At 40.2% G+C, this 18,513-nt stretch overlaps 2 protein-coding genes across 3 annotated transcripts in view; both read right to left on the bottom strand.

Annotated features, from left to right (window-relative positions):
- The window catches only part of LOC114152078 (protocadherin-15-like), a 283,395-nt gene that overhangs the window by 232,447 nt on the left and 32,435 nt on the right, over window positions 1–18,513 (bottom strand). The gene's annotated exons all lie outside the window — the stretch shown is intronic.
- LOC114152079 (leucine-rich repeat-containing protein 51-like) lies at window positions 14,849–18,214 on the bottom strand. The gene is made up of 4 exons (XM_028029790.1): window positions 18,078–18,214; window positions 17,136–17,341; window positions 16,754–16,902; window positions 14,849–15,065 (listed from the first exon to the last, which is right to left on the bottom strand). The coding sequence occupies exons 1-4, from the start codon at window positions 18,127–18,129 to the stop codon at window positions 14,921–14,923; spliced, it is 552 nt and encodes a 183-aa protein (XP_027885591.1). The 5' UTR covers window positions 18,130–18,214; the 3' UTR covers window positions 14,849–14,920.

Here is an 18,513-nt window from a genome sequence, read left to right as displayed (position 1 = left end):
TTTGGCTCAGCTCTCTCTTCACCACGACGGACCGGTACAGCGCCCGCTTGACAGCAGACGCTGCGCCAATCCGCCTGTCGATCTCCCGCTCCCTTCTTCCCCCATTCGTGAACAAGATCCCGAGATACTTAAACTCCTCCACTTGGGGCAGGACACCCCCCCTGACCCGGAGAAGGCACTCTACCCTTTTCCGGCTCAAGACCATGGCCTCGGATTTGGAGGCACTGATCCCCATCCCGGCCGCTTCACACTCGGCTGCGAACCGATCCAGCGAGAGCTGCAGATCACGATCTGATGAAGCCAAAAGGACCACATCGTCTGCGAAAAGCAGAGATGAGATCCTGAGGCCACCAAATCGGATCCCCTCAACACCTTGGCTGCGCCTAGAAATTCTGTCCATGAAAGTGATGAACAGAATCGGTGACAAAGGGCAGCCCTGGCGGAGTCCAACTCTCACCGGAAACGAGCCCGACTTACTGCCGGCAATGCGGACCAGACTCTGACACCGGTCATACAGGGACCTGACAGCCCGTATCAAAGGGCCCGGTACCCCATACTCCCGGAGAACCCCCCACAGGGCTCCCCGAGGGACACGGTCGAACGCCTTCTCCAAGTCCACAAAACACATGTAGACTGGTTGGGCGAACTCCCATGCACCCTCCAGGACCCTGCTGAGGGTGTAGAGCTGGTCCAGTGTTCCACGACCAGGACGAAAACCACACTGCTCTTCCTGAATCCGAGGTTCGACTATCCGACGGACCCTCCTCTCCAGGACCCCTGAATAGACCTTGCCAGGGAGGCTTAAGAGTGTGACCCCTCTATAATTGGAGCACACCCTCCGGTCCCCCTTTTTGAACAGGGGGACCACCACCCCAGTCTGCCAATCCAGGGGAACTGCCCCCGATGTCCATGCGATATTGCAGAGTCGCGTCAACCAACACAACCCTACAACATCCAGAGCCTTAAGGAACTCCGGGCGGATCTCATCCACCCCCGGGGCCTTGCCACCGAGGAGCTTTTTAACCACCTCGGCGACCTCGCCCCCAGAGATTGGAGAGCCCAACCCAGAGTCCCCAGGCTCCGCTTCCTCAGTGGAAGGCATGTTGGTGGGATTGAGGAGGTCTTCGAAGTACTCTGCCCACCGGCCCACAACGTCCCGAGTAGAGGTCAGCAGCACACCATCCCCACTATAAACAGTGTTGGTGCTGCACCGCTTCCCCCCCCTGAGACGCCGGATGGTGGACCAGAATCGCCTCGAAGCCGTGCGGAAGTCTTTCTCCATGGCCTCTCCAAACTCCTCCCACACCCGAGTTTTTGCCTCAGCAACCGCCCGAGCCGCATGCCGCTTCGCCCGCCGGTACCCATCAGCTGCTTCCGGAGTCCCACAGGCCAAAAAGGCTCAATAGGACTCCTTCTTCAGCCTGACGGCATCCCTCACCGAAGGTGTCCACCAACGGGTTCGAGGGTTGCCGCCGCGACAGGCACCGACAACCTTGCGGCCACAGCTCCGATCGGCCGCCTCGACAATGGAGGCACGGAACACGGTCCACTCAGACTCCATGTCCCCCACCTCCCCCGGGACGTGTTCGAAGTTTGGCCGGAGATGGGAGTTAAAGCTCCGTCTCACAGGGGATTCCGCCAGACGTTCCCAGCAGACCCTCACAACACGTTTGGGCCTGCCAGGTCTGACCGGCTTTCGCCCCCGCCACCGGAGCCAACTCACCACCAGGTAGTGGTCAGTGGACAGCTCCGCACCTCTCTTCACCCGAGTGTCCAAGACATACGGCCGCAGATCCGATGAAACGATGACAAAGTCGATCATCGAACTGCGGCCTAGGGTGTCCTGGTGCCAAGTGCACATATGGACACCCTTATGCTTGAACATGGTGTTCGTTATGGACAATCCATGGCGAGCACAGAAGTCCAGCAACAGAACACCGCTCGAGTTCAGGTCGGGTGGGCCGTTCCTCCCAACCACGCCCCTCCAGGTCTCACTGTCGTTGCCCACGTGAGCGTTGAAGTCCCCCAGCAGAACAAGGGAGTCCCCAGGAGGAGCACTCTCCAGTACCCCCTCTAAGGACTCCAAAAAGGGTGGGTAATCTGAACTGTCGTTCGGCCCGTAAGCACAAACGACAGTCAGAACCCGTCCCCCCACCCGTAGGCGGAGGGATCCTACCCTCTCGTTCACCGGGGTAAACCCCAACGTACAGGCGCCGAGATGGGGAGCAACAAGTATGCCCACTCCTGCCCGACGTCTCTCTCCCTGGGCAACTCCAGAGTGGAAGTATGTCCAGCCCCTCTCAAGGAGACTGGTTCCAGAACCAGAGCCATGCGTCGAGGTGAGACCGACTATTTCTAGCCGGAACCTCTCGACCTCACGCACTAGCTCTGGCTCCTTCCCCACCAGAGAGGTGACATTCCACGTCCCAAGAGCCAGTTTCTGCAACCGAGGATCGGACCGCCAGGGTCCCCTCCCTTGGCCGCCACCCATCACATGGGCTGCCACCTTATCGTGGTGGAGGGGTTTGAGTGCCCCAATGATCCTAGGAGCTATGCTGTCTGGGGCTTCATGCCCCTGGTAGGGTCACCCAAGGCAGACAGGTCCTAGGTGAGGGACCAGACAAAGTGCAGCCCGAAGACCCCAATGATGAAGGAAAACCTTGGACTTGGTGTTCCCTCGCCCGGACGCGGGTCACCGGGGCCCCACTCTGGAGCCAGGCCTGGAGGGGGGGCACGATGGCGAGCGTCTGGTGGCCGGGCTTTTACCCATGGAGCCCGGCCGGGCTCAGCCCGAAGAGGAAACATGGGCCCCCCCTCCCATGGGCCCACCACCCGTGGGAGGGGCCAAAGGGGTCGGGTGCACTGTGTGATGGGTATTTTCAACTTATACTACCTAAATAGTTTCGAGCTGTTTTGGCCAGCTTGGTTTCTGTTGAGATTAATTGACAAATAGCCATAAGCACAATTATTAAACCTCCACAACGTGGGATTTTTAACTTCCACAACTTTGAGACGTAACTTTTCCAGCTCAAAGAACCCAGCAGTAAGACTGGCCTTTTATTGGGCTGCCTGTAAAGTTACTACATTTTCATGTTCTTATTTGGTTAATCTCACTGAAAGGATCCATAAGTCTTATGGTTTTGGAAATTTTGTGTTGGTTGTAATATTTTGAGAAAGCTACTCTTTGGTAATTTTCTTAATCAGTAATTAGTCTTTCTGTTTCACACCTTTTCTCATTCATCCTCTCCAGGTCTTATATTCCTCATTTTCCAAATCTAATGGTCTGATTCTCTGTTTACCTTCCCATGCTCACTGTTTATACCTTGTTGTGGAATTATTGAATATCAGCTTAATTATTAAAAGGTACTAGAATCCCAAATCTATCTTTCTTCCTCTCTGTATTTGGCTTCTTTGATCCACTTACCCTTGACAGCTATAGCAATCCTTTCATGTAGGTTGTAATCCTGTTGTTGAGAAAGCTTAGAAGTCAGTTTTTACTTAGTTTGTTTTGGTATAAGATGCAACATTTTTGTCAAGAGTTATATTAGATATGAGTTCATGGAACCTTTATTATATTCAGGTATTCTATCACATTTTTTTTTCTAAACAGGTTTTGGATTGTTGCCTATTCCAGGTGTGAATATCAGATGGACACAGTTACAGTAAGACATACTCATTTTTAGAATAACTATCACCCTTTCAAAGTTTGAGGTTTAGCTTTATAGCCAGTTTCATCAAAGAATGCTCTCAAAATGTTAAGTAAAATATGTATTTAGTCTAGTCTTGTGCAAATATACTATACTACCTTTGCATAGTCTATACATGATATTCTATTCATGACGTACTTACAGAGAAAGCTGTAGAGTTTGTCATCCAACACGTTATTAACTGTACGTGCCTTTGAGTGCCAAAGCAATTTTTCTTGACACCAGAATGCTAGAGGTACTAACTCGGGGCTTGATGCTTAGCAGATTCAGACACTTTGGTTATACACTAGTGTATTAGATGAGATTAATCATCAGGGACTCTGAGGCATGAGCTTTAGAGTCCCTGTGAAAAGAATTGTTCAATTCCAAGTCCTCCACATGCAATTCTTTGTTCAAACCGGAGCTTTAATTAATGTGAATTGAAAACATTGTAAAAAAAAGAAAAAAAAGATTCAGTATGTTCTAACAGATTATCTTTAATGCGACACCTTTTAATGTTGCCCACTATTTATACTGATTGCTCTTATTGTAAATAACTGCCAACGTTTCCATGGGGAAATGATAAGCCTAGGGTTTTCCAAACTTTATGCATGTTTAAACAGAGGCATTCTGTTTACAGAGGACTGAAAGGCTCATCTGGGGTTGATGGATCTGTCTGAAATCAGAGTTAAACTAGCAAAAAAAAAAAAAAAACAAAGAAAGAAAAACAGGTACAGCCGGTTTAACCACTGGCTGCTAGGGACGATGTCTTCACAGCAGCCCTCCAATGTGCATTTGGGCTGTGCAGCAGTGCAGCTGCTCAGGCATTTTCGTTTCGCTTCGTATTTTTGTTCTGTGCTAAACCACAATGCTTCACCAATAATATTGATCAGTTGAATTTGAACATGAGATAAAATTTGTATAAAGTTACAATGGTTCTGAAAATATATACTCATCCGTTGATGTTCCATTTATGATCATATGTGTGCAGATAACACATATTCTGGATGTTTTATTAAATGATTCAGTAATTTCTTACTTGGATGTTTAGAAAAATTGAATGTTTTACCTGCCTTAAAACACAGATGAAAACTATCCATGGGTTAAATCTGGTGAAATGCATCTCTTCTTTTTTACGTGTACATAGTCCAGAAAAACAACCTTCAGCTTAACACAAAGTCAGAGAGAGAGAAAAAAAAACATAAGTGATGACATGAGAGAAGTCTCTGGGTTTTTGAGAAATTTCTAACCAATTAGAATCTATCTAATGGTTTGATAGCTATCATTGTGGATGCCCCAGTAAATTCACCCAAATGTAAACCTGTAGTATGCTCAATGAAATTTTAAAAACCAAGAGGTCACCGTCTGACTTTACAGTTATGATAACAAGTTCAGGGCAGTATCATCTGAAAATGATTGCTTTGTTTAAAGGTGTTGACTGGAGAATAATAAGCCACGTCTGGAGCAGAGTCCGCTACCAGGTTATGCCAAAGCAAAAATGGTTTTTTTGTAATACAAAGCGCAATGTTTTACAAAAATCAAACAGCAAATGTGCACAAGCATGCTAAGTCAATAACAATGATTGTGTTGAGATTATTTGGGCTTGTTGTGCAGCTCCAGGACTTGGAGACCCGGTATCGATGGAGTCGGTCATAAACTCTTCTGAATACCAAAGTGAATCTGTGTATCATTCATCCTTTCTATTTTCTATTGACAACCAAAGATCAAAATGTGAAAAAGTAATTGCTTTCATTTAATTTTTGAAATTGTATTACAAAAAAACATAATGTGATTGTTTTTTCTTTTCCAAATTTTGAATTTTAGTCTCAAATAAAAATTTTCGAATGAACAAATGGGTCACAGGACCGGATCTGATTTTAATATTTCATTGCTGGAATTTAGAGACACTAGTTTTTATGTTGAACACCGTCAACGTGTAACTGTGCAAATATAAGTTACTTTGTCTCTTACAGCATTGATACACTAGTTAAAAATTAAAGCAACCACCACATCTTTTGCATAATAATTTTAATAGGCAAAATTGCTTTAAATAACTTAGAGCACAACACAGATTAAAAACAATTAAGGAGCTATTTAAATTATACTTATTAAGCATAATGGTATCTTAAGCAGTTTTACTGCCAGAGTGTGTGTGGTCAGTACATCAGAGAGTCCGGGGTCTTTGTGTTTTCACAGCAAACTCAGATTTCCAGTCATGAACTTTGGGCCACAATGATCCCGTCTGACAAAAATCACACATTTAATGGCATTGTTGAAATCTGAATATAAACTTACTATGTATGTCGATACAGCCAAAACCCTCTCTTCAATGTTGTGTCTTCACCAAAGCTAGGGCATCACCACAGTTACAAACTACCTTACACTGACATATAGCTCATAAAATACACTTTCAAATATTTTTCTTAGTTCAAAAGTTAATGAATGGCTTAGCACCAAATACATTAAAGATCTGTTGTCGCATCAACCTTCCAGACCACTCGGGTCTTCTGGTTCAAGTTTACTTTGCAGCTCCAGAACCAGAACCAGAACCAAAACCAACCATGGAGAAGCAGCGTTCAGTTTTTATGCTCCTCTAATCAGGAACAAACTTCCAGAAAATTTCAGAACTGCTGAAACACAGTGTTCCTTTGCAGCTCCAAGATGAAACTTTTACAAACAATATATTTTTATACATATATTAAAACTAATTACTAAATATAACATGAGACAGTCTGTGAAAAACATGAGCTCCTCTGTCTCTTCCCTGTGGTCCTACAGTCATCTGCAGAAATATTTCTAACAGATTATCTGTCTCATGTTATACTTAAAACATGTAAAAAAAAAAACCTAAAAAAAACCAACTTTTTTATAAAAGGTTTTTTTCTGCAGCTTTAAATCAAGGCTAAAAACTCCAATTGTTTACAGTTGTTTTTGATTTGTAACAATGGGAATGTCAAAGTGTTTTCCAACCTGTCATCGTTTCGCCTTACTTTGCCAGTGCAGTGTAATGTATTTTTCTTGTTTGTTGTGTTATTTTCTTCCTAAACATGTAAAGCACATTGAATTGCTTTGTTGCTGAAAATGTGCTATGCAAATAAAATTGCCTTGCCTTTCCTCTTCAGATCATGTCGAGCATGGAATATTTCGATGCTCATTTCCAAGCACGGTAGGATGTTCATCTGCTGAATCGTGCACAACATTTGCGTGTGTGTGTGGGGGTGTGTGTGTGTGGGTCATGTTGAATGCCAGTGTTGAATGAATCCTAAATCAGATTTGTGTGTAGTTCCAGTGCTGCCATGATTGCATGCAGAACAATTCCCAGGTCAAGCAAACCAAAGCAATGAAATATTCAATTCAAATTTAAGCCTACGGCCCGTTTTTCCGCTTGGCATTTTTGGATCCAAAACTGAAATTGAAAATATGAAAAACAAAACATTTTTCAGTTTTGGATCCAATTCAAAAACAAATAGAAAAACAATCACTTTGATTTTTGCTTGTCAGTTGAAATGATCCAAATGATTCTAGAATCAAATGCGAGGACATCTGTTGAACACAAAAACTAAAATCTGCTTAAATAGAAAGGCTAAATAAAATAAATAAAAACAAGACCGGTATTTATTTAGTTGTTTTAAGATTCTGCTATGGAAGTACCATTCCAGTGACAGCGTCTTTGAAATGTGCTAACAAATAATATTTATTATTAAACTTCTATACTTAAAATTTGCTTTATTGGCAATCTCGAAAGCGTCATGACTTATCTTATATAATGCATGGATTTTTTTATTGTTGTTTTTAATCTTAAACCAAGTTCTTTGAACATGTCTTATGAGGAATCATCCCTTTTTGTGTCTCTCTGTTTTATGAAAAAGAGGAAAAAAGGTGAAATAATAATAAAAAAATTCCATCACAAAATTTTCAGAATGATAATACAAGCTCAGGGCATTTTGCAGCAGGCACAGAGCGGGCTACTGTTGCTATTACAGTACCTGAGTGAATTTGAAGAAGGTGGGGGGGCCAACTTCACTCAGGTTATTACAGTTTAGCTCAATCGTTACTGTTGTGATTCATGTTTTTTTATAATTTGCTAATAAAACGTGTGATAGCAAGAGTGATAGCTGTAAGCCCACCATCTGCTTGGTTGTGTTACTGTGTATTTATTACTTTATTTTTAATTGTAGACATAGTTTCATAAACGTTGGATAAATGGAGCTCAGTAGCTTGCAGTGTGGCTCCATCTGCTCTGCAGGACTGCAGCAACGCAACTTCATGTATGATAGGGCCTGCAAACAAGCAAAACTTCAACGACTATCTGTTTGATATGGAATAAAAGTTTAATGGACACAGAAATGGACTCCCTGATATTCTTCATATCTGATTAGATCATCAAAAACTCAAACTACTACAAGTCAAAAGGGTTTGCAGGCAGAGAGCCAGGCCAATTATAGCTGCTCTACCACTGTGATCTTACCTGCGTGTCCATCTGCTCTGTACTGCTCTGTGGGATTACACGAAATCCTATTGAGCTCAGTGGCCGACAGCCAAGATCAGAAGGTCTGAGCCAATCATGACAAGCCATCAGTGCACGCTAAGTTTGTCTTCACCAGCAAAGTCCAAGGTGGTTGAAAAGGAATCATAGCTCTGAAATTACAACGCACTCATTTGATGCTATGTAATGATCAGACGTCAAAAGTGTCCCGTCAAGCCGCTACATCTGCAAGTGCGGCGAATGTGGTGCTCAAAGATGCTATCATGTTAACGAGACAGCGCCGATCCGATAAAAGTGAAAATTCTCTTTTTCGTTTGGAGATATCTGAAGACGCTGCTGCAGAGCTCCAGTACAAAGGCTCACAGAGAGATGGGATTTAATGAACATTCAGAAGGATTTTGCTTTCAACAAAAAGCAGTTTTATTCCTCAACCTGCATATTTACAAAGATTTCTTTATTTCGGCTAATAATCCAGTTCCTTCATCTGTTTTCTTCTGGGTATTTTATGACTAAACTGAATCAAAGTAATAAGACTATAAATTACGTTTGGATATGTTTCATCTGATGTACTACTGATAAGCTTATATTGGAAAAAAGAGACAAAAAAATCTATTTCAGTTAAATCCTCTCAATGAGGTAAAACTTCTGCCATTTCTATTGCTTTAGCAAAATGTACAACATTCCCCTGTTGCATAATCAGCTACTGTTTGTGCTGCTCCCTCTTAACTCTCAGTATTGACACGATGATCAAATTTGTGCTAAATGTATTTATCGTCAAACTTTCAATCAGCTTAAAGCAACGGAAAGTAAGAGCAGCACTACCTGTGCAAGTGCAATAACAAACCCCATAGACACAGGTCTAGTTACTGTAGATGTTTTACGAAATAAGAAAACAATTTAGCTTGTATGTTTTTCTGCAAAGATTAGGATTTCATGAGAAAACAAATTTTCCACCCGATCTGTGAAATGTAGCTTTTATATTTAAAACTTGTTTTAAAATATAACTTAATATTTGTATACAGCTACTGTACATAACAAAAGCATAATTTGGTGGATATATCTTTATGGCAGAGCATGAAACTCAGCACAGTTGGATCACTTACAGTGCCTTAATATCCCTTGAACATTACCACCAATTGTAATTGTTTTTAATGTCACATAACTAGTAAATAGGGCCTCCTCGCGTGTAATTTAATTTCAGTATGAGTACAACAATTCTCTGACGGTCTCAGAGGTTTTAATAATAATACATCAGGGAACAAACAGCAACATGAAGGCCAATAAACACAGTTAAGTTATAATCAAAGGACAGATTAAAGCAGAATTAGGATGTAAAACAACTAAGGAAGTAATTATCTATTCTACAAAAGAGGAATGAGAATAACGGCAGCCATACTGTGACACAAAAAGAGAACTCTGTCTCCACATCTGGTTCATCCTTGAAAACAATACTCTGACTCCTAAAAGTGGCATGTTTCTCTTTTTCAGTGAGAGCAATTAAAAATAAACAGCATGTGAAAGATGCTGGGGACAACCGGAGTGTCGACATCCACAATGAAACAAGTCCTGAACCAGCAGAGGCTGAAAGAACATTTTAGATAAAAAGATGCTATTAATCCAAACGATTTCAATTTCAACTTACAACAGCACTCAGGGACAAAGAACTTATTTTTCTAGAGATGCTGAGATTGGAAGAAACCAATATTGGCACGTTTGGCCAGTACGACAACTGATATGTTTGGATGGACCAGGTGGAAAATGTCAAGCCTCAAAGCACCATGTCAACTGTACGTAGGCAGCAGCAGAACAAGCTGATTCACTTCATAAAATCAATTCATTAGGAGCAAAAAGCATTGCTGTATGTAGAAATACTGAAGCAACATCTCAAGGGAATGAAAAAAAAAAGATTAGGGAAAAATCTGTTTTCCAAATTTTCATTTACTAAGCATATCGCCACCAGTTCCCCCACCTTTATCAGGATGAGCCAGAATTCTAGAAAACTATTCAGAGAAACTTGTGGGAGGATATTCAAAATATTTAAAATAAGTCATAAAGTTTATATGCAATTATTTTAAAAAATGCTAAGAAACTGTTTGTAAATCTCTCAACTCAAAGAAAATGTATCAGAAAACAGAAATATGCACTCTGATTCATTTTCAAAGATAAAATAAGATTATGTGCCTTTTCGTACAGTGTGAATACCGGTTACAAGCACAGGTGCACTGTAAAATATGATAAATATGTGAAAAATAAAAGTAAACATATAGCAGACACAATAGAGAAAGTTTTCCAGGTTGTGATCTATAAAGAAAAAGAGCACACAGAAAATTACAGAGAAAGCGATAAAAACTGGATCTCAGACTGAATGATAAAGGCTTACATTTTAACAAGACAACTACCTGGAGCATTGCAGCAGGAGAAAACAGAAAGGGCTTCAGGCTAAAAAATGTCATGGAGTGACTGAACAAGAGTGTAAATTTGAACTTCTTTCTCTAGTGAACATGGGATGCATGCACACTGTCTCATATTCTGACTGTTGTTATGCTGTACCTACTAGGAAGCAAAGCATGTTAATTAGCTCATAATTCAGGTTTGCCTTTGGGCTGCATTGACTAGTAAACCCTTGAGGATTATTGATGAGGAGATATTTCTGAAAGTAGTACTTGTTTTATACTGAACAAAGATCTGAAAAAAAATCTTACACTAAAATCTGGCTTTTGTCTTCAGGCTAAAAGCCTGAATGACACAGAGTCCAGGAATAAACTACTTTGCAAATGTCATATGTCAAAAAGAATCACAGTATGATGACCTCTAATTCTGGAGTGTTTGTCAGTAAAACCTTTCATAGACATTAACTATAAACCCCTTTACAGTAATCAATAATGAACACAGGCAGGAAAAGAATATGCATAAAGTCATAAAAATCTCATCCAAAAGTAGATTTTTAAAGGAATCAATCATGCCCAGCTGAAAATGTCTTCACTTTTTTACAAACTCATTGTGAGATGACATCTTTCTGATGCAGGTGAAAAAAACTATTAACAACAAGCTTGTATGGCCAAAAATGTGGAGCAAAAATGTTCCAGGTGTTTTTTTTTTTATCCAAGTGGATTCACATTTGAAGGCATATGTCACAGAGAATTTCACCAGCATGTAAAATGTGCTACTTTGTTTTTGAGACGAGCGAGTAGGAAACAATTATCATCTCAAACAATTTCCCAAAACAGCTGCTCCTACTTACAGCACACACAGAGAGTTGCACGTTCAAAACATTGGTATTTTAAACACAGACCTTGGATAATATCCGACTAATTTCTGTTTTCTTTCATGTGGTAAAATAAACAATATGTCTTTTCTGTCCTATTTCACACTGGATACAGTGAAAACCAAGTGAGTGTTATCCACAGTCAGACTCCTCTTCTTTCTCTTTCTATTTTTTTGATGTAATTAGACCTTCTCAGGAACCAATTTATGGGATTCTGCAGCATTTCAATATCGGTGACTGGATGCACACTGTCACTTTTGTTCATAATCTGTGAGATGCCCAGCAGAAGTCAAATCCTTCATAGCTCTTATAGCTTATCATCTTTGATAGGAGGATCCTCTTTTTTTTTCTAAGTATAGCAAAAAAGAAAATGTAAAGCAAAGCAGCAGCTGCTGAGATAATTACACACAGAGAGAGAAACACAGAAAGGAACGAGAAGATGAGGAATGGCAAAAAACATGAAAGAGAACATTATATTTATCCTGCCTGCCACTGTTAAAACCATCCAGAGCTGGAGCTCCTTCTAGTTCATTCAGTGGAGCAGATGTTAATAGCTTAGTAGCGCTAGGCAGTAAGTGTTTAATTAGGTCTGAGGGAAAATGATTTATTAAACACATCTGGGCCAATAAAATATCCCATCCCTGGATTCCTTCTTTTATGACTTGGGATCTTGTTTCTTTCCATAGAACCAGAAAAACAACCATCTTAGGTCTTCAAAAACAGAATGCCTCACACACACACACACACACCCTCTCTGTGTCCTGAAGAGATGTCATGTTGCCTGAGGGACATCAAACAACAGAATGTCTGAAAGCAGAGCCTCTGTAAGGGTGTGTCAGTGATGAACTAGTGCGCTCCAGCAATTCTTGCATAAATATTGCTCTGGATGAGACTCTTCCTATACACTCTCCATTACCTCCCACACATGGTGGCTGGTCGTTTTGCACCTTTAGCATTTCAGAACTTTAAAATTGAGGTTTTTCTCCTTGTCCAACTCTTGCAGGAAGAGTCTTATCAGCCATGCGTCAACTCATACCCTCCCGTCTTTTCTTTCCTTGGTCTTTGCTTTTGATGCAACTGATAAGGGTTCAGCATTTGAAAGGGATGGATGCATACATCAGTCTGTACCTTGTTTTTGTGATCATTTTGGGCCAAAATCAACACAAAGCCATACATTCAAATAAATAGACAAACCTACCGGTTCTAACAACCTTAACAAGAACCAAACAGCTGACTGTAAAGGACTCTAATGATGCTTTGGAGGGACTTTTAGCATGCTTTAATTGTGTTCAGCATGATTTTAATGTAACTTTTCAGTGTTTGATTGATTGCAGGGCAAAAATACAAAATCTTCCCAAGTGTCTTTGGTCTAGTTTCTTGTCCAAATATTTCCACACACTTGAAATAAGACACAGCTAACTTACAAGTAACAAGAGGAGCTTGTTTTATGTCAATAATTCCTTAATATTGATGAAAACGTACGAGCTATGAATGAAATAATCTGCTAGTGGAACAAGACATTTTTTCCATATTAAAACTTATAATATGGGAGAAAAATGCTTTTATGCAGTGTTGTTCCACCCTGCTGACTGCGTGTCTACACCTGTGTGCTGACCCACCAATCAGGAGGCAGATGTGGGTGGAAAGACACAGGTAAAAGGGAAAAAGACCCCCTTCTCAGAGCTGAATGACAAGCAGCAGAGGCAGAAAAAAGGCACAGAACAGAAGGGAGCAGGGCCGGCGGCAGAGGAACTTGCTGCAGAGAGAGGAGCAGAAGCAGAGCAGTGGACATCAGGGAGTGGGCAAAGTCTAGGGCTCTGCCCTCAGAGTAAGTATAATGAGTATGTATGCTTATTTCCTGAACATAATTCATGAGAATGACTAGTTCCCTGCTTTGTAGTAAATTCCAACCATGATCTGCCTTCTGGCAGAGTGTGAGGCTTTCGAAATGGCTTGGACAACTCTCTCTGGAGCCGAGTTGAACGGGCAGTTTTTGAACACTTAATCTGCGTTTCAGTCTTGTAACTCCTTTTTAGTTTTCAACAACTTTGCAAGTAGTTTTATGTCCTCTTTATTGTAATAAACTTTCAAACCACAGTTTGCTTTTTAAAATTTTTTAAAGCTTTCATATCCCTCTAGTCACATTTTGTAACATTAAATACAACAGAAGACAAAAATACACACGTAACAGAGGAACAGAGAAGAACAATTCAACTTTTGGAAAGAATTCTTGAAGGTACAATTGTATTTTTAAGCTTCCCCAATATCCTAAATGACTTGGTGGATTGTTTTGGAAAAGGATCCAACGTCCTTTTCCAGAACTTTATGGAGAAATCAAAGAATGCAGGAATCAGGACCAAAGAGGTTGAGCTTGTGGATTAAACAGCAGCCAACCGTTACGGGACAATAGTTGTATGTCAGCTGTCACAACATAAAATGTTTTATAATTAATGTGTGAGTCAAGTTGATACTTCAAACATGCTTTCACTTCACAGTGTATTAAGAACAGTATACTATTAAGAACCCATCAAATAAAAAAAATTGAAAACCAAAAAAGTTCTAAAAAAAAAAAAAAGAAAAGATTCTGATTAATACAATCTTTCTCATCATGCCTGAATGCAGCAAGACCAGTTTCAAAATTCTCAAATTTTCATACATTTCTCTTAACTTTTTGATGAAATCCAGTGGTAGTTTGTGCCAGCGGTTCCAGCGGAACCATGAATAAATCTGACACATAAGATCCTGATTCATGCATTTTATTTTACGACAAGCTTTTTGCATCAAGATAAAAAAGTAATGTTCATGTACAGTAGCTAGTCTTAAGTCAAAACTCTCCAAAGCGCAAAGTATTTCCTGGAGCACCGTCTGCCATCCCGCTGAGAGCAACTGCCATCCTGACTAAAAGATATTCATCGAGACTTTCTTTACAGCGCAGTTTGGGACATGGGCTAAATGTTTTTATCAGGAATCTGGAAGCTGTCAAAGACGACTGAGTCATTGCTACATCTCACACAAATATCAATGTCAATATTCTGATCCACAGAATCTAAATTAACTTTCAAAAGATTTCTATTTTTGTCTTGGCTTCAGTGGCCAGATAAGTCCTTACCACATGTTGATTCAGGGACATTTAAATCAACGCAATTAAGGATTTTTCAGGGTGAAACTCATAAGAGTGAAGCTGTCACTTTCAAGGCTCATCTGAGTATCTTCTGCTTAACAAGCCCAGTCAGTAGGAACATAAATCTAAAACAGTTTAAGAAGTTAAAGGGAAAGAAATTATTCATACCTACTAACTGTAAATTCTTGCAAGTGAAAATGCTGAATGTATTGTGGTGAAACTAATTCATTCTATTTGTCCAAATTTCCTGAATTCACATTTTTAAGAGACACAAACCAATTATTCAGTCATTTGTAAAGGCATTTATAAATCATTTTTACTGGTAAAAAAATATAAAAAATCTGAACTACTTGAATGACTGTTTAATCATCTTCTGACGCATCTTGGGGTCGTGTTCTGGGACGTTTGATGTTCGTAGGCCAAATAGAAGCCAAGACCTTCTCCTGGCGAGTCACAGCACTGAAGTCCATCCTCTTCAGGTGAGGCAACATCGAAATAACGTAATTCCTCAAACACAGTAGAAGGCACATACATTAGATTATTTGAAATAATTTATATGTCATTTCAACTCAATGAATGCACTGTGAGATCCATCCATTCATTTTCTGTACACCCTTGTCCCTAGTGGGGTCGGGAGGGGTGCTCACTATGTCCACAGAACGTTTCGGGCAAGAAGCGGAGGTACACTCTGGACAGGTCGCCAGTCTGTCGCCGGGCAACACAGAGACAGCCAGGACAAACAACCACGCACACACACACTAGGGAGAATTTTAGAGAGACCAATTAACCTAACAATCATGTTTTTTGGACTGTGGGAGGATGCCGGAGTACCCGGAGAGAACCCACACATGCACAGGGAGAACATGCAAACTCCGTGCAGAGAGAGCCCGGGCTGGGAAACGAACCCAGGTTCTGCAAGGCTACCAACTGTGCCACTGTGCAGCTGCACTTTGAGATAAGATTCTTTATTTTATTCTTCTTTTCTCACATTATTTTGTTTATATGAAAAAATAAAAGTCTGTTGAAGTGGTTCAGGCACCACACAGGAGACCAACAGCTCAGTGAAGAAACTATATCTGGTTAAATATATAATTAATCACAATCCTTTCAGATATAGTAAAAGGATGATAAATTATCACATATATATTTTCTTGGTTGAAAAACGTTCCTGCACTAAGGGTTACAGAAATGTTTGAAAGCGTATATAATTACTTTGTTGTAACCTTTTTATGACACAATTGCTTACAGTTCTCGTTTTTTTCTTTTTTGTATACAAATTGATGTATGTCTGCAGATATATTTTCTAATGTGAATTTCTATAGATGGATTATTTCATTGTATGCAGTGTACCCCAGCCAATTTATAGTTTCATATTCACCCAGTCATGAATTCTTCTGTTGAGAGTAAACTCCAACTATTCACAGATTTTAGCTATTTGCAGGTGGTTGTGGACCTTAATCCCCACAAGTGCGCTATATATTGGGAACTCAGTATATTTTTCTGCTAATTTTTGTTTTATTGTTATTCCTCTGTCTCTTAGTGTTTATGTATTTTACTGTGGTAAATAATAAAGCTGGACTAATTTATCTGAAATTATTTTATTTACTCCAAGAAGTCTTTTGTCAAAGGGAAATTGGACAGGCATTTCCCAAAAGAGAATAAAAAAGCTTAAAGCAAGCAAGGAGCGGAAATTTTGGGAAAAAGGCCAAAACAATCTTTGTTCTCATTTACATTTTAATTAAAGAAATGTCAGGTTGGAATTTTTTTTTTTTACCATTCTCAGCAATCCATGGAAAAAATTGTGTCTTAGCAATCCAACCCTTCTTATAATTGCCAACTAGCTTTTTCCATGTTTCTACTGGTATTTTGATCATTTATGTTTAGTGTTGAGCTCCACGTTACAGAGGTTGGAAGGTCGTCTTAATATCTACCTCATCTTCAGGTGTTATATGCTTGTAAAATGAAAGTATTACTGTAAACCTAAATATACCTACAAGAAAGAACTACATATTCATAAAACTCAATTGAGACGGTACGGTGAAACTACCATAGCTTTATCAACCTCTGGATGCTGAAGTAACCATTGTGGAATGGGTTGGTATTTACACTGTTACAGTTATAATTGCATGGTAAAACTGAATCAAATTATATTGCTGTGGTAGTTAAGAAACGAGTTGATAGTTAAAGCAAATCACCTGTAGCCCTTTACGTTTTCGATCCCATTTCCATGAAGCGTGATGGTGTGCAGATAATTCAACTCTCCTAATTTGCTTATTTCAGTCAGGCTCCAGATGTCATTGCCATGCAGATACAAAACACGCAGCTCCTTTAGCTCACATAGAACCTGGAATGCACAAAGATACACTGTTCAAAATGAGAATAAAAAAACAAAAAAGAACACAAAAAAGAATTGTTTTATTAAATGCGTGTAGACTGAATTATGTATAAAAAATATAACGCATAAAGACAGACAAGGAATAGGTTCAGTCAAACGAGGTACAATGATTTAACCTGCAAAACTGACAATTTGGCCTAGCAAATAAGTATATAATGAAAAGTATTACAACTACATCTTACATGTTCAATGCTTGTTATTTTGTTGCAGGAGAGATCCAGCCAGCCAAGCGATGATGGCTGAGCCAGAAAATGATTCAAAATGAATTCAAGGCCAACGAGATTTGTGATGTTGTTGTTGTTCAGACGCATCGACTGGCTCAGGTACTTGTTGTTCATGTCGATCTTTAAAGGTCGCAGGGGACGGCGGGGAATCTCCGCCAGAGCATCTAAACCACAGTCAGTCAGTTAAGCAATCCAGGAATAGTTTTTTAATTATATTTATTCTTCTAAAACGTATTTGTAAGTTCCTTTACGAGATTTCAAGAATATGATTAATACATTCAAATCAATAAACGGGCAGTATTATGTATAGTCAACCTCTTTGAGCTTTACAACATGATTTGTTTTTGAGAACTCTTTGAATCTCCCATAGCAACCATCCAGCTGTGTAAAACACTTTGGGGGATTGAACAGAGCCTTTGGCAGCGAAGCTCCTTCATGGAGCTGCAGTTTCTAAGCTTCTGCATTACAGAGCACCCCTCCCCTGCAATTTCCCCACTCAGCTCCTTCAGACTAGCCAGCAGCAATTAGCAAACATCTGGTGGAACTGAGCATTTGCTGAGCTAAGCTTACGAGCTACTTCTCAGTGAAACGCCGGTAAAAATACTGTTTAAGGTTAATAGAGGAGCTTTGTTGTGAAAATTTCCTGCAGGCAGAGTGTCAGTGTCAGAAAGAACAAAATTTTCTTAAAGAGACAGAAGCCCAATTATAAAATTACGAAATAACATTTATTTTAAGTCGGATACATATATACGTCATTTTTATAACAACTGAATGTGACATAGTTATGTGATTGTGCTAGTAAGCACACTACTAAGTGGCTGGAAAACACATGATACTGCCCCTTTAAAGCAAACAGACCATTAAAGTTTCTCAAGGTAAAGAAAAAGTAGAGAAATATACCTGTGACATTGTTGAGGTCTTTGAAAGACAGATCTATTGGAGGACCATACATGTTAAGTCCTGAATGTTCTCAAGTGCTTAGCATGAAGTTTGAGATAAACAAACTGGCAAAGAATTCTCAACATTCAAAAGTAAATATATCAATTAAAAATCTGTTTCCAAGAGAGACAGAGTGAGAGAGAAAAAAAGATCTTCCTTCAACATTGACAATATCCTAGCTATGGTCTATCAAATCTACAAAGAACTAACTGATGAAGGGATTTTTTTTTTTTTTTTTTGCAGTGGATGGCCTGTCTATTTTTTGCCGATACCATGTTGCAGCTCACCTCCACCTGCTTTATAAACTGTGTCTGACTTCATCAGTGTCATGTCTGCTGTCAATGACACGGCTCTGTTCTGTACTCTGGGGTCACGATGCCTCAGGCATTCCACTGCT

This window comes from Xiphophorus couchianus, chromosome 10, assembly GCF_001444195.1.
Source record: "Xiphophorus couchianus chromosome 10, X_couchianus-1.0, whole genome shotgun sequence".
In the NCBI taxonomy this organism is placed as follows: domain Eukaryota; kingdom Metazoa; phylum Chordata; class Actinopteri; order Cyprinodontiformes; family Poeciliidae; genus Xiphophorus; species Xiphophorus couchianus.
The sequence above is the reverse complement of the archived record's forward strand: the minus strand, read 5'-3'. Positions and strand labels throughout refer to the sequence as shown.